The sequence below is a fragment of the Pelmatolapia mariae genome, linkage group LG4 (assembly GCF_036321145.2).
Source record: "Pelmatolapia mariae isolate MD_Pm_ZW linkage group LG4, Pm_UMD_F_2, whole genome shotgun sequence".
NCBI lineage: Eukaryota > Metazoa > Chordata > Actinopteri > Cichliformes > Cichlidae > Pelmatolapia > Pelmatolapia mariae.
Window position 1 is genome coordinate 34,119,769 of NC_086230.1, and position 15,232 is coordinate 34,135,000.

The following is a 15,232-nucleotide window of genomic DNA, read 5'->3' on the forward strand; positions in this document are numbered from 1 at the left end:
CTGTGTTTTTCTTTTGTATTTATAGAGACTGTGACTGCGAGTTATTTGCCTTCAAATATGTCCTTTTATTGTTCATTTTATTATGATACTCATTAAATAGCTCCCCTGACAAATCCTACCCATGCCACATAAAATAATACGAAAACCTGATGCAAGTGATTAAAGCTCATTTTAAACAAACCAAAAACTCAACAATCAGTTTCTCCGTGGAAGCGAAGTAAAGCTGGAAACAGAAAATAAAAGTGAAGCGTAAACTAAAAACGATTTAAAAAAAATAAACTCATCCTAAAATAGTCCCAGACGTGCTTTCGTTTCCATTAGAGAGCTCTCAGAAATCCGCTTTTCCTCAACACAGCCTTAGGGCCGCTTGTTGCCTGGCAACCATCAACGCTACGAGCTTTCCAACGTGGGATTGCCGCGCGACGCGACGTCAAGTAAGAGTAAACGGTTAACACCACATCCGGTTACCGTCTTAACAATAAAAGTATAACTGGTAAATATTGCTGGCAAGATTCACAACAGAGCCGAAAGACGTGGCGCTAATCTGCATATTTATATAATAAAATCGGTCATGTTAGCATGATTAAGATTTTTGTTTCCACAATACGGGTTTTATTTTGCATTCAAACTTTATTTTGAGAGGTCAGCGTTTGTGCATCCGGCAAATATGGCTAGCTTGTTAAGTGGGGGCTGCTGTTTTCTGTTGAACGTGACTAGATTCCAGCACAAACCCGAGATTACCGCCGCTGGTGGGATGTCTGACTGAAACACCGGAAAACCGACTCTAGGGAGAGACCACTGACACTTGTAATTGGTTTTAGTTAGCTTTTACTGTTTCTACTATGTTTTTATTATAAATACCGGGTCTTGAGTAGCTAAGGGTGAAGTTTGAGCTAACGTTAGCTTCACGGTAACGGTTTAACGGTCCGTCAAACATGTCGGAGGAGGTGAGTCTGTACGACCTGCTGAACCTATCCATCGGGACCCCCCAGAGGTCCTCCGTGAACTTCGGCGCCCTCCACTCGCTGCTCCTCGCCATGCTGAAGCAGCTGAATCTCCGGGAGGTGAAGACCCGGTGGACAGACTCCTCTCCGGGTTATGGGAGCCCTGATCTGACGGCGGCAGAGGAGGAGGTTCAGGTGGAGGTTCAGCCGGACACTGACTTCCAGAATCGGGCAGCCACTCCCTCATACCCGGGCCCGGTCCCCGACCAGCTGAACCTCCTTTCCCGCATCCAGACATGTGAGGACGGCCTCTCTAAGGTGAAGTACTCAAAGACCACTTTAAAGAAAAAACACCTATGATCACTGAGAAATACATCAGAATCTGTATGATGATATATAATCAGTGGAAGATTAAATATAAATTCACTTTACATTTAAATGGAGAAACCTTGTGCTCTGATGACACTACATTCATAAACAAAACAAAATAATAAAACACAGAAATATTCCTTCACCTGAAATTAAATGAGCAGGAAGGCAGAGTAACCCACTCTGTGGCTCTGATTCACTCTTAAACAAACCAGTTATCATTCGTCATGAGTCATCCCAACCACCTGAACACAGAGTTTTCAAAGTAAAAGAAAGGTTTGGTGCCCGTTTCCAATAAATCAAATTACCGAGGTTGACCTCAATGACCTCACAACCAATGGTCACCCAGTAATAACCATGGTTCCCACGGTGTGCTGGGCACCAGTGTAACATCCATAACCTGCAGTCACTGGCCTGTATTTGTTGAATTGTTTGAAATTACTGTCTGCTTAAAAAACAACAGTTCCTCAGTTTATGCTCCTTTTCTGGTAGTGCTGAGAACGCAACTTTATTAACATCTGCAGCATGGACATGAAACAGTGATTAACAGGCAGTATGATGTGGTGACACCACACTACTGTCTGCCTGTTGGTGCCATGTATTAAACAATCATCACATTTCGCGCTCTGGGCCGCTTTAACCGTGCTGACACCTGTAAACGTGCGTGCGCCTGAATTTTTTGTTGGTTTTGTCGCCTTTTTTGCATCTTAAAAAGAAAGAAATCCTTGTTTTTCGAGACACTGAACATCAGTGCCAACTGATGTTTTTTTGCTGTGTTGCAGTAATGTTCAGAGATGGTTTGGAGACAAGCTAAAAGACTACATTTATTTGTTTTTAGTGAATATGTATTGTTTTCCTGCACAAAGTGAGAATAAAGAAACAATAAAGCGTCAGTAAAGACCATACACTGTAGATAACTATATGACGCTGCCTCTGACCGTGGCCCAGCGACTTCTTCTTCTCTTCTTCCATGTCTGGCTTGCAGTGGTGAACATTTCAGCATATTACTAAGCTGCTGATGATAGAGCAGAGCACAATGGGAGATGGGCGACATCTCAAATGACCCCGGAGTGTCCCTGTTCAGGTTTCTGCAGAGCTGCCGCTGGCAGATGAGCACATACAACATCATCAGGCCGCCCAGCAACATTTTGATCTTAAAAACGTCATGCAGCGTGGAGGACGTTAAAGGTCGGAGGTGTTTGTGGTTCACACGTTGCTGCCTCCCCCTTCCCCTCCTTCTCCTCCTCCTCCTCCTCCTCACACTGTACTCTCTGCGTGATAGGGGGTAATTAGTCCCCTGCAGAGATGCCTCTGGTTGTCAGGGGATGAATAGCTCTCAGGTGAAGAGCGGGACACCGAGCAGGTGCACGGAGGTGCGGCTGAATCATTCATGTCCTCTGTGGGCTTGGCCCGGGTCAGCTGCTGTTTCTGCTGGCGCGCCCTCTTCATCCTGCTGCATGACCTCAGTGTGTTCTCCATGCGAAAGGCCGGATGGCAGGCATCACCCATTAATCTGACAGACAACTGTTTACCTGAACATGGCTGTTGGTGCATCGGGGTCAGGGTCGGGTTGGGGGGGGAGGGGGGGTTATAGTTAGTGAGAGACTGATCTGAACGAGGCTGGAGTGTAACCAAAACACAGAGGGAGCTCAGAGCCTTCACAGAACTGTTCCGCCATGTTGGCGAGTCTTTTTCCTAAATCAGTTTGAGAGACATCAGCAGGTTCTCGTTATTTAGAGAAGCAGTTATGAATATTTTGGATATGCAAGTGATAGGACTTCATCTAATGATGATTTTATAATATTCCCCTATTTACTGATTGAGTTTTTGCTTTCTGAACATTTTGGTTTTGCTGAGTTAAAGGCCGTCACCAGCCATAACATAGACTGTAGATAAATGATGGACAAAGCTAATGTGACCTGTTGGTTTTGGTCTCATTTTTGCCAGAAGAGACCATATTTGTACCAGAGCGAACAGCGTGGGAGACTGCACAGGAGCATCACACTGACTTGGATACCTGCTGATTAGTGCTCGGTAACATCCAATTAAAATCCTCGAATTTCACCCAAACTGGAGCTCAGACTTGTTGGACTGCACAGCAGCCTTGTTATTAATCAGATATTTGCATTAGAAATGCTCCAAAAGTCATCCCAGAAAGCAGCAAATCAGAGTCTGTGTTTTATACCAAACCATGAGCGTCGTAAAGCTGAGCAGGTAGTTTTGGTGCTGAAAACAAACCAGACAGCGGGAGAGTTTTCCCAAAGCGTAATGAAGAATCCAGATTAGCTGTATGGGAATGTAATTTGTTTTAAAGTGTTTGAACCGTCCTGATGACCCCGGACACAAGGTGAGGCTGCACTCATTAACCAGCTCTGAGTCACTGAGGCCCGAGCCGTGGGGGGTCGCCATGCATCACTTGGCACATTTGACACAAGTTAAACAGCAGCTCGCACGCAGCTCAGGAATTTCCTTTGCTTCGGCGTGAAAGGACAGATCGAACCGTGTCCGTTTGCTCTGCAACAAACCTCACGCCACCCCCACAGGAAGTGTAAATGACCCGCAGGTCAAAGAGCCGATCATCAACCCAACGCACTTCACGCTACATCCATGAAATTAAATTTAAAAAATAACAACAACAGAGCACATCAGCTTCCCTATTCTGATGATTTATTTATCTCATATTTGGACAATTATTGTACTACAGCAGTTATTTTATAAATGTACGTCACTGCCACACATGGACATCCACAGAAAATGAGTCGAACATCTTGTACCACTAACCCAGGCATCAGCAACCGCTGCTGTGACAGCGCCATTTTTCATCCAGATAATCCATAATCTATAATCTATATCTAATCCATACATCAGCACAATTCGTAGGACGAGATGCGGGATAAGAAAGAAAAACGTGCATCACCAGTTTTAAAAATCTCCCAGATCAGTGAAACACATGAGGCCAGAACAGACATGCCCCCGCCTACACATCTGACTTCCTGTGACAACTCCTCTGCCAATCGGTGAGCAGAAAACCAGCAGGTGTCACTTTTTACACACCTATAGGATGAGAAGCAGTTTTTTTGTAGTGAAAATGTGCGGCGTACTGATTCGAAGCTGTGTGCTGTGTCTGCAGTCGACGAGGCTGATCCTGGATCTGAACGAGCAGAACGAGCGTCTGAAGGAGCAGATGGAGGAGCTCCGGCAGCAACACGAGGTCAGGCCGTGCACAGCGAAACACACCGCAAACACCACGACCGATCAAAGCGGCACAAAGAAATAACACACTGAAACGTTTTAAAATAATTACAGTAAATTAGAGCAAAAACAAAAAAGTCACAAACGCTGGGACAAATTCTGTCACCTGCACCGATTCCCACCTGCTCTGATGAAGCTCCATGTACGGACGCTGCTGATCACAAACCAGATGGTCCCTCTCCTCTTTAGCCCGCAGGACCGTCTGGAGTGAGATTGGGCCAAATTCATTAAACATTTTTAATTATATTTAATTTTTCAAACTTTTTCTATGAAACTCTGATCCAGGTTTTATGGAAGTGTTTCTACTTTCAATAATCAGAAATCAAACAGTCAGTCAGAAAACTCAAAGAGCCTGATATACTTTATTTATACTTTATACTTATTTAGATATACTTTATTTACTACAGAAGTAATATTAGACACATCTTATAACAGCATCACTCAAATAAACAAAATGAAACATTTTAATGTGGTAAAACATGACACACAATAAAGGAGCCCAGTTTAACAGAAAAAATGAAATACGCAGAATAATAAAGCTCCATAAACAAAAAATAGAATAGAAACCTGCAACTAGAAATAAAATAAAAAATAGAAACTGTCAGAAAAAGAAGTTCTGGTCTGACTGGATAGATTTATGAATCTGAACCACAGAAAGTTTCTCTGCTGTCCAAAAGTCTCAGTCAATGTTCAGCTGAAGAAAAGAGCTCATCATAGCAAATATTTCATGTATGTTTGACTTTTAGTGGCTCTGCAGGGAAACACGCTGATTCTGAGCCACGCCGTGTATTTTCAGTGTCTTCTCACCCTCAGGCCTCGGCGCTCAGCGATGGAGCTCAGCTGATGCTGGATGTGGATTCGTGGGATGTTCTGATCTCTCTCTCTGTCCTGTGTTCAGATGGTCGGTGACGCTTTGGGGACGGCCGCTCGGGTGGAGAGCTGCTGCCACCGTGTGGACGCTCTGGAGGAAACTGTGGTGAGGGTTTGTCTGAGGGGAGGATGTGACATGCCACTGTTTAAACTGTTGGCTACTGGCTTCTGTGTAATAATGTAATTCTGACAGTTTAATGAGGACATGCCCAAACCTCGTGATTTCACTGTTGTTACAGAAGTCTCTGAGGGACGCAGTTCTGCCCGGCAACAGAGAGGGCGAGACAAAAAAATTCCAGAAGGTGAGAAAGAAACAGAAACTTGTGTTTCATCAGAGACCTGCAGCTCAGCTGAAACAGACGAGCTTACAGCCAAATGTTTAGAGTCCTAAAGTTATTTTAGTGTCGAGCAATTGGAGGAAAGCAGCCATGTTTGTGTGCAGAGCCGAGCTGAGGCCTCAGCAGGTCATTATTTATCAAGAGACAACAAGCCAAACAGGCGGATGTGACATGAAATTTTGCTTTTAAAGAAGGTTATTTAATCAAATTTAGATAAAGTTGGGGCAGATGTTCATGGGAATCTGATTTCTTTGGCATCAAAGAGAAAAAAATAAAAATTCCTGCTCTGCTGAATGTTTTTATTTGAACCATCCATATCACACATGTCTCTGTTTTGGAATTAATTTGATCTTCACCCATCTGTTTATTATTAAAGAACCTCTGCTGCTCACTCCCAGCTCCATGTTTTTATGCTTGGCCTCTGCACAAGCAGCTTTGTGTGATTAAGAGGTTCATAATAATCCTTCTTAATCTCACCCCGAGCTTTGGTGCAGCTCCAGAGTTTTCCCTGAAACAAGCTCTTTAAGCTCCACTCCCACTAAACCAACTTGATTCTGATTGGCTGCCCTTCACTGCTGTGTTCCTGACCAGCAGTATGCATTGGAGTACAGTGTTGATATTTGGCTGCAGTTTCAGAGTGTTTGTGTCTGACTTCCTCACAGGAGCCTGGAGATTCAGGGGTCGATTATCAGCTCGTGGCAGCCAAACAAACCTCCTCGCCTTCCGGCAGTGACCTCACTGAACCTCCTCAAAGCAGCACACCTCCCTCCTCCCACACCGACAAGGTCACCGTTGGACCAGCAGCTCCAAGTTCTCCAAATAAATCCGAGTGCTCTTCGGTCCAGTCAGGGCCGCCTCCACAGACTGGTGTTAAAGCAGACTCTGCTGGTAAACCTCCAGCTTCAGATTCCAACAGCTCCACACCATCCCCAGAGGCAGTGGAGGCCCTGAGGAGTGTGAGCGAGCTGCAGGAGAGGCTCGTCCAGGTGGAAGCTCACGTAGCGGTGTTAGAGAAAGGAAAGGCGGACCAGAGTCAGCTGGCTCAGCTCAGAGAGCTCATCGCCATCAAAGGTGACGCCATACAAGCTGTTAGAAAGTCTCTCATGAACACAGCTCTCATTTAAAGTGTTCAGATCACAGTGTGAGATCTGAAGTCATAGCATGAAGAATATATTAGAGCTGCACCAACCTTTGATTTTATTTTATCTTTCTTAAATGTTTTTACAAATTATTTTGTTTAAAAATGTCTTAGCCTCCCAAAATGAGCTTAAGCTATCAGCAGAATGTGAAGAAACAGCTGCTATGAGTTTGTGCCCGAAACATCTGTTGTTGTGTGGCCACACTTGTGTGTAATGCCTAATTGTACCACAAGGTGGTGCAGTCTTTCTTTAACCTGGTAAGCCAGTGAGAGCACTTCTTGAGGGAGAGGGTATAAAGAACACACATATCCCAAAAATGTAACACCCCTCCTGGTAAAACACTGCCCCCAGTGGTAAAAGTTTGAGTAAACCTTTATAGGTATTTACAGTAATTACTGTAATTTATCCTGTAACTATTATTTGTACATATCACAGCTCAAACTTCATGGAATGAATGAGAATTTCAGCACTTTTAGAGCATCTGATTTATGCTCCCAGACTGCGATGCTGATGTTATGTTGAACATTTAGGTTCCCATGGAGACGCGTTCAGTAACCTGATGGATCAGCTAAATGAGCAGAGAGGTTTGATAGACCGCCTGATGAGCGACCGAGGAAAGGTGAGTAAGAACCAACCAGAACAACCCTCTCTTCCTCAAACATCAGCACAAACGCCGCCGTGTCACTTCCTGTCTGTCTGCTCTGATGGTTAAATTTGTCCATCTGAAGCTGGACGACTTGGAGGACATGCTCATGAGCCTGATGAGCCCACACAAAGAAAGCACTACAGAGAGGGCGGAGTTACAAGTGTCAGAGTGGGCGGAGTCAGAAGCTTCAGAGAGGGCGGAGTCAGAAGCTTCAGAGAGGGCGGAGCCAGAAGTGTCAGAGAGGGTGAAGTCAAAGGCAGTTTCAGAGAGGCTGGAGCAAAAGAAAGCTTCGGAGAGGGTGGAGTCAGAGGTTTGCAGAAGAGTGGGTTCAGACAGCGAAGGTTACCGAGAGCTCAGAGAGCAAATATCCTACCTCAGGTAAAGACACACAGGAGGGAGAGCCAGTTTTACATCACCCGACAGAAGTTTTAAAAGGACCCCTGACCATGAATATACATATACAGCTTCCTGTAGTAACACCAGCTCGGCTATTTAAAGCTCGCTTTAACTGTTTAGAGAAAAAATGGCAAATTTAGGAAAAAAAGTTAGAAAAATTTTGAAGTCTTGGCTTGAAGCTGAGGGCAGTGAGAGAAGCGTGAACGTGATGTAACTGAGGACGTTACTCAAACTGCCCCTGCAACACGAAGGCAGTCGCAGCTACGGAGGCCAGAGGATCTGTGTATGCATTTAACTCTGGCCCCGCCCACTTCGCATCACCAGCACTTATTTCGTCCGTCACAGCTGGAGTTGTTAAATGTCATTGTCCTTTAAGACCAAGTTCATGCTCGCCGAGTTCATCACCCAAAAGCTCCTGAACCAACACTCCTGCAGCGCCTCGAGGCGACTGTTGTTGGGATTTGGAGCTTTATAAATAAAACTGATTTTTTTTTACAGCAAGTGTGGCACACCTGAAGAGTAAACGAGGGCGGTGTTGTGGTGACAACGACGATGGCGCCTGACAGAAACTAGACCTAAAACTGTTATTTTACAATGAAGCATCTCCTGCTAATGCCCGTTTCAGAGACAAGAATTCACCGACTTTTTTATCAGGTCGGTTTCATGTTCACATGTGTAAACATGATCAGTCATTTTCTGTCACAGAGGAAACACTAGTGGGCGATGCAGTTTGTAGCTTCATTGCGTGCATTTCCAGCCACTTCTTCTGACATCAGTTTTTGAACTGACTGGAAGAGAATGATTCAACTTGCAGAGAGAAACTCGCTAAACGCGCTGAATCAGGGCTCCTTTTAGTCTTTCGAAACTTGTCAGGAGTTTTATTCACCCGGGTCACTTTAGTCGTTGTGCTTTCATGATGGCGCCCTCATGTCCAGGAAGCGTGTGCAGACGCTGGAGGAGGACGTGAAGCAGCTGCGGGTGAAGCAGACTCAGTGTGAGGAGAAAGCGGCAGACCAACAGCTACAACATCAGGTCAGGCAGGAAGTGCTGAAGCTCAGGAGGCAAACTGGCGCCACCTACAGGGAGGGAACGGAACAGCAGCACGTGTAGATGGCGAAGTCATAATTTAGGAATTTTGTTATGCTTGGCACATTTGGAAAAAACAATCAGAAAAAATATCAGAAAAATTGTTTGTTTTGGTCAAGGAGCCGCGTCACTTTAGTTTTCGGTGTTACAGATAGATTCACGTATTTAAGCTCGTTTGATCCATGACTCGTTCAGTTCCCAGAAGCACGTTTTTTTTGCGTTGGCTGTAGCTCAGGTGGTAGAGCAGGTCACCTATTAACCATAAGGTTGATCGTTCGATACCAGTCTGCTCCAGTCTGCCTGCCAAATATCCTTGGGCAAGATACTAACCCCATGTTGCTCTCCGATGCATCCATCAGAGTGTGAATGTTAGTTAGGAAGCACTTAGAAACAGCGTAGGAAGAAAGTGCTTGTGCGAATGGGTGAATGTACTAGAGTTGGGCGATATGTAAAAATTTTCCAACCAGCAATCGTCAGTCCAACAATTGCCGATGGGCGATATATTTGCGCATGCGCAGACTTTTTGATAGGCGGGGCAATGTAATCATGCACGGACTGATTTGCGCGTTTACAACATAGAAGAAGTCCAAACATATACAAACTAATTTCCAAAAAAAACCCGCTGTCGGCGTTAACGCGGCTTAAACGCCATCATCACGATTATTATTTTTAACGCCTCAACCCATCCGTTAACGCGCCAGCATCACGACTAACGCGATTAACAATTAACCCATCTGGAGCGCAGAATGAACAAAATTTGGACAAACTGCCAAAATGTGTTGACAGAGACATTTCAGGGATTTTGACTCAGTTCGCGCTCCAGTTGGGTTAATTGTTAATCGCGTTAGTCGAGATGATGGCACGTTAACACTGAAAGCACTAAAAAAATATAAAGTTGCCCATTTGGGATTTCTTTGGCTTTAAACCAGATGAAAGAGGTAAACCCGAGGATGTAACCAAAGCGGTGTATCACTTGTGCAGACGTATAGTGCGAGCAAAGTACTCAAACACGGCTAACATGCATGAGCATGAGTATGCTAGGCTATCAGCAGCTTCTGCAGCTCCATCAAGTATTTGGGCGCTCTCTGAGGAGGGTGCTGTTAAAACAGCGCTATTATTTATTTTTTTCTGTTGACTGCTTCTATTAGCTCTATCATTATTAGCAAACTTACTCATGGGCAAATAAATCAATCAATCGCCCGTGTAAAAATGGTCGATATATTCATCCAATCGCTCAACCCTAGAATGTACAAGTTGTGTACATTCTAGGGTTGGTTTGAGTGCTCAGAGTAGAAAAGTGCTAGATAAGAACCAGTCCACTTACCAATCACATAATTCATGCAGTCAGTCATGTGACCTGCACTCTCCAGGTTTTTGGTTTTTCACCGTGGCATCAGGTGTTTACCTGTAGGTGGCGTCTGTTTCCTGAATGTCATGCAGGAGACACCATGTAGATTTCCACACTGTAAAAAAATCTCAAATGACATTGTGAGTCTGAAAAAATTCCAGGCAAAGCATGAGCAGAGGAAACAGACTCTAAGACATGGACAAAACAAAGCTTACAGTCAAAGATGCTCCGGTGTTTCAGGCGACATGCATCAGTCTAATCTCAGTTCTTTGCCCTCCGACCTCAGCTGGACGACCTGCGGGGAACGCTGGAGGATACAATCTTGTCCTTCACGTCTCAGCTGACCACGAGTCTATGCGATGAGGCCGTGCAGGCGGAGAGTGGTGGTCCGGGCGTCCGTCAGAGCGAAGAGTGGTCAGCTCTGAATGCCAGAACAACAAACATTGGAGAGAAGCTCGGCCTTCTGTTCGAGCGCTACGAGCAGCTGCAGGATGCGATGAACAGACTGATCCAGCAGCAGGGCGGAGCCAGAGAAGGGCCGCTGCAGGACCGAGAGGCAAGCCGGAGCAGGGTGAAGCTAGGGAACATTTCAGAGCTGCACGCTGGGTTTAAGAGAGTGCTGAAGACACCTGACTTTGATTTTTACCTTTTAAGGTCACGTCCAAGCTGCTCCTACCTTGGCTGCTGTTTTTAGATCTCTCCATAACTCACAGTCTAACCTGGAGAGTACTGTAGGTGGCTAAAAATCTCACAACTTTCCTCATGATGTTCTTCCTCAGACACCACAGGAAGTTCTAGCTGTCTCTTCCTGGTGGACAGATTCGTGACGCTCAACACTGTGAGCGACGCGGTCCTCACCTGAGATGCCGTAAACTGCAGATTGTTGCAGAAGCAGCAAAAGTCTGCAGGGTTTGAGGTTTTTGATGAAACCGCAGAGCGTGCAGGGTATGAGGTCTGGATGGACTGCCAGGAAGTGATCTAAAAATAGCAGCAGTGGTGGAAGTGGCCCAGAGATGCTCCAGGAGATGATGTTAAAGGGGAGGTCAGAGTCCTGGAACCTCGTCTGGAAACTAAACGTCACTGCTCCGATATACACAGAATACACCGGAGTTAAGCTGTCTGCAGGAAGATCTCTGATTCCTTCTGTGTGTGTGTGTGTGTGCGTGTGTGTGTCAGAACGTGGAGCTGGTGAACGGCGTGCAGCAGGCGATGCTGCAGCTTCAGGCCGACTGTAAGAAGCTAAACGAGACGATGAGATCGCTGCACGAAGACAGCAGACGCAAGCAGAGACACATCGAGGTAAAACATGCAGCGCGTTCGTCGTCACATGTCATTCAGTCTCAGCTACCACAGCATCACACAACAGGACGAAAACCAGTATCTTAATACGAACTGTGATGACACTTTTTACTTTTAATTTAAGGTGTAAATGCACCAAAAATAAACCAGTCTGAGGCCGCGGTGTTACTTTCTGCTCCACTCAAACGTCTGAACCAGAACAAACCGCAGAGGTGGGACGTGTGCGACACGTGACGGCTGTTTGTGCCGCGCATTAAAACAAAGCAGTGATGAGAAAAAGAGAAAGAGTTCTTGAAACAGTCGTTTAACATTCAAACTGCAGGTTGCTCCCAAAACTGCTTTTATCCAAACAGTTTTTCATCCATAAATATTTTGTCTTTATTGTCATTCTTCTAAAAATGTAAAAGTTGAATTGAACAGCTGAGGAGACGAGCTGACGGACTCTCGTCTCTACAGGAGCTCTACAAGACGACGGAGGAGCTGGAGGTGAACAAGGCCGACAAGCAGATGGTCGAGAGTGAAATCGTGAGTTGGCTCATTTTAACCTCCCACCTGTGGGAGGAGTCAGACTCACCTGCTTTAGCTTCAGATGTTTGGGTGTGATCTGTTCCTCGGTAAGTCCTGCATGCCAGCTTTGGCTTTTTTACGGAGCTAACAGCCGGTGTTCTATGAGCCAGGTGTTTCCAGATGTCTCAGCCCACCTGCCAGACTCGCCCTGAGTCGAGGCTAAAAGTGGAATCTGCAGATGGAGGCCATGTTTGGCCCAATCACCTATGAGGAACCTCCTGCTCTAAGCAGCTCCCTCTCCCAAACATGCAGATTAATGCAGATGTGTGTGAGGCGACTGTTTCGGGACACCTGTCGGCCTCCGCCTGCTCGCCGTTGACCTCCCGATTCTTCCTCTGTGCCCGTAGAAAGCAGACAAATCGGCCCTGGAGGGGAAAGTGAGCCGGCTGCAGTTCGACTCGGTGACGGAGCAGCTGAGCGGGATGTTCCACGAGCTGCTGAACAAGGTGACGAGTCAGGAGCAGGACTGGCACAAACTCATGGGCAAGCTCTCCACCGAGATGGAGTGTAAGGTAGGAGAGCAACATCGAGTCACGCCTGCAAACTCAAACTGATCTGAGATCAGAGCTCAGAGGGAACGGTAATGGGTTTAAATTTAAAAACATATTTTGTCTTTAAATCGTGACGACGTCTCTGCTACAGCTGTGACAGAAGGTAAAACAACACGCTGCAGTATCGGAGATTTTACGCTTCGGTCATAACAGGCTGATCCGGGGCGTCACATCGCTGTGCGATGTAGGGTTTTCAAATTAACACTACAGGAGCATCTGTTAAAGATCTCAGACAGGTTTGAATCTCAGTGACCTCAAAGTCAAGGTGTTGTTGTTTTTATTAAGAAAACCAGAAGAATGTGGAAATATTTTTATAATTTACTGGAAACTACGAATGCTAGAAGTTTTGTAGAATTGATTTTAAAATAAGTCATGGTTCTGATCTGATGGTTCTGATCTGGTCCCTCTGCAGCTGAACCGGATCGAGCTGGACACAGTGAAGAAGCAGCTGGAGGATCGCTGGAGGAGCATCCACGAGAAGCTGCAGGCTCAGGCGGCGCCGGAGTACGAGGACGCCGCCGGGATCAGGAAGTGAGAACACTGCACCCTTACATGCAGTACAGCTCACGATCACAGGTGCTTCCAGGCGTCATCCAATCAGGAGAAAGAGGGCTTTTAGGGAGGGTGGGGGTTAAAAGGGGGAGGGGCTAACAGAGATGGGATGAATTGAAGGATTATTTTGACCTGTCAGTCATGCACAGCTGCTCTGACAGACGATATATGTCCCTAACATTATTATTATTATTGTTAACATTATTGGCTTTGATCTGAATGTAATTTGTTGCTAAATGTTCCATAATTAGCGTCTGACTGAAACATCTGCAAACAGTGTTTGTTCAGATTTCGTCTGAATCAGACACGTGGAGGTAACAAAGAAGGAGGAGCATTTTTAATGAATGTCTTCAGAACATTTTAAATATATGCAGCAGGTGAAGTGCTGAGAAGCACTGAAGATTTGTCCTTGTGTTTATTTCCAGACAGCTCGTGGAGAGATTCCACTGCCTCTCCTGCGACCGGCCCATCATGAAGCACACGCCCGGACCGTGAGTGAACACCTCTCACAGAGTACGTGACCCAAACCTCTGAGCTGCTGTCTGAACTCCTCCCCTCTCCTACATTTGTACCTTTTCTTTGAGGGTTAAAGGCATCTGGTGACGCTGCCCTCGTTTCCTGCGTTCCCCTCGCACAAGTCCATCAGGCCGTTCACCGTTTACACCATGGAGCAGTTACGCCAGCACTACCGGAGGTGAGTTACCTGCACACACCTGGTGAGGCTCCACAGTGTCTTCTGTTCTGATGAGCCCCTGTCACCGCCTCAGCCAGCAGCCAGGCACCAACCGCTGCAGGTACGAGGCAGCTAACGCGTGCAGGAGCAGGGAGCGGCTTCAGAGGAGCCACGTCACCGCGTGCAGGCAGATAGAGAGCGTAGAGATGCAGGGACGGCCGCAGCACGGCGACGGCACGAACGCAGCGCAAGGCCAGCAGTGAGTCAGGGCAGGGGCGGAGCTTAAAGTCTGCGGTCGCTACAGGGTTAACGTGGAAAGAGCAAGACTGTAATTTCATGCGTTCACTCGATCACTGAGTTTGAACTTCAGTGCTGCCGTTACTGTTCTGCAGCGTTTCTGAGGTGAAGCTACAGAAAATCAGCACGGTGGAAAAATGTCACGTACGCGATGATGATGTCATTAGAGATCAGTGAGCAGATCTGTGATTTCTGTGTTAATCACCGTTCCATTTCTCTGTTCTCACGCCTCGGGCAGCGAGCGCATATCTGAGTTGACGGATTATGGTCACCTGGGTGCGGCGCGGAGCTGCGGTGGGAGTCACCACACCAACGCTGCGGGCAGCCAGCGCCGTGGCGGCCCGCAGCACACAAAACTTCACGGTGAGGTGGACGGTGCGATTCAGGTATGTCTGAGGAAAACGAGCCTGAAACTGCAGCGAGGTCTTAAAGATCTGTTTGAGGTTTCACATTGTGTGTGTGTGTGTGTGTGTGTGTGTGTGTGTGTGTGTGTGTGTGTGTGTGTGTTGGTCAGTCGGAGGAGGTGGATATCGTTGGACTGGACGGGCGCATTTACAAAGGGCGCCTGAACGTCCCGGCCTGCAGGAACTCAGAAACTAAACTGCCAACGATCCCCACCAGAGACGGTAAAATCTGAATCCATCACACTTCACTAACGCTGCGTCACGCTCCGAGAGAAATATACTCACATCTGAATAACACACAGGCTACACAACCCCCAACAAACACCTGAAGCTCGACTCCAGCAGACGTTTGCACTGAGTTCAAGTTAAAAATTCCAAAAGAACAGCCTCACAGCGCTGCTGTGAACACACAACAATGACACCTGGTTGTCATGGTGACTCCAGGTTTGCAGTGCTTGTTCTTCTTCGCTTTGGTCACATGTTCCACCTGCTCCGTGTCTG

General features: G+C 46.4%; 1 protein-coding gene across 1 annotated transcript in view; it reads left to right on the forward strand.

The window, feature by feature from the left end:
- Positions 1 to 714: 714 nt before the first annotated feature.
- Positions 715 to 15,232, forward strand: part of LOC134625636 (glutamine-rich protein 2) — a 15,312-nt gene continuing 794 nt past the window's right edge. The window contains exons 1-14 of the mRNA XM_063470887.1: positions 715 to 1,262; positions 4,444 to 4,524; positions 5,464 to 5,541; positions 5,675 to 5,737; positions 6,436 to 6,844; positions 7,443 to 7,531; positions 11,565 to 11,687; positions 12,144 to 12,212; positions 12,602 to 12,766; positions 13,218 to 13,336; positions 13,783 to 13,848; positions 13,950 to 14,051; positions 14,566 to 14,713; positions 14,842 to 14,953. Of these exons, the coding sequence (XP_063326957.1) occupies positions 936 to 1,262; positions 4,444 to 4,524; positions 5,464 to 5,541; positions 5,675 to 5,737; positions 6,436 to 6,844; positions 7,443 to 7,531; positions 11,565 to 11,687; positions 12,144 to 12,212; positions 12,602 to 12,766; positions 13,218 to 13,336; positions 13,783 to 13,848; positions 13,950 to 14,051; positions 14,566 to 14,713; positions 14,842 to 14,953 (1,951 nt within the window). The 5' untranslated portion in view covers positions 715 to 935. The remainder of the gene's footprint in view (positions 1,263 to 4,443; positions 4,525 to 5,463; positions 5,542 to 5,674; positions 5,738 to 6,435; positions 6,845 to 7,442; positions 7,532 to 11,564; positions 11,688 to 12,143; positions 12,213 to 12,601; positions 12,767 to 13,217; positions 13,337 to 13,782; positions 13,849 to 13,949; positions 14,052 to 14,565; positions 14,714 to 14,841; positions 14,954 to 15,232) is intronic.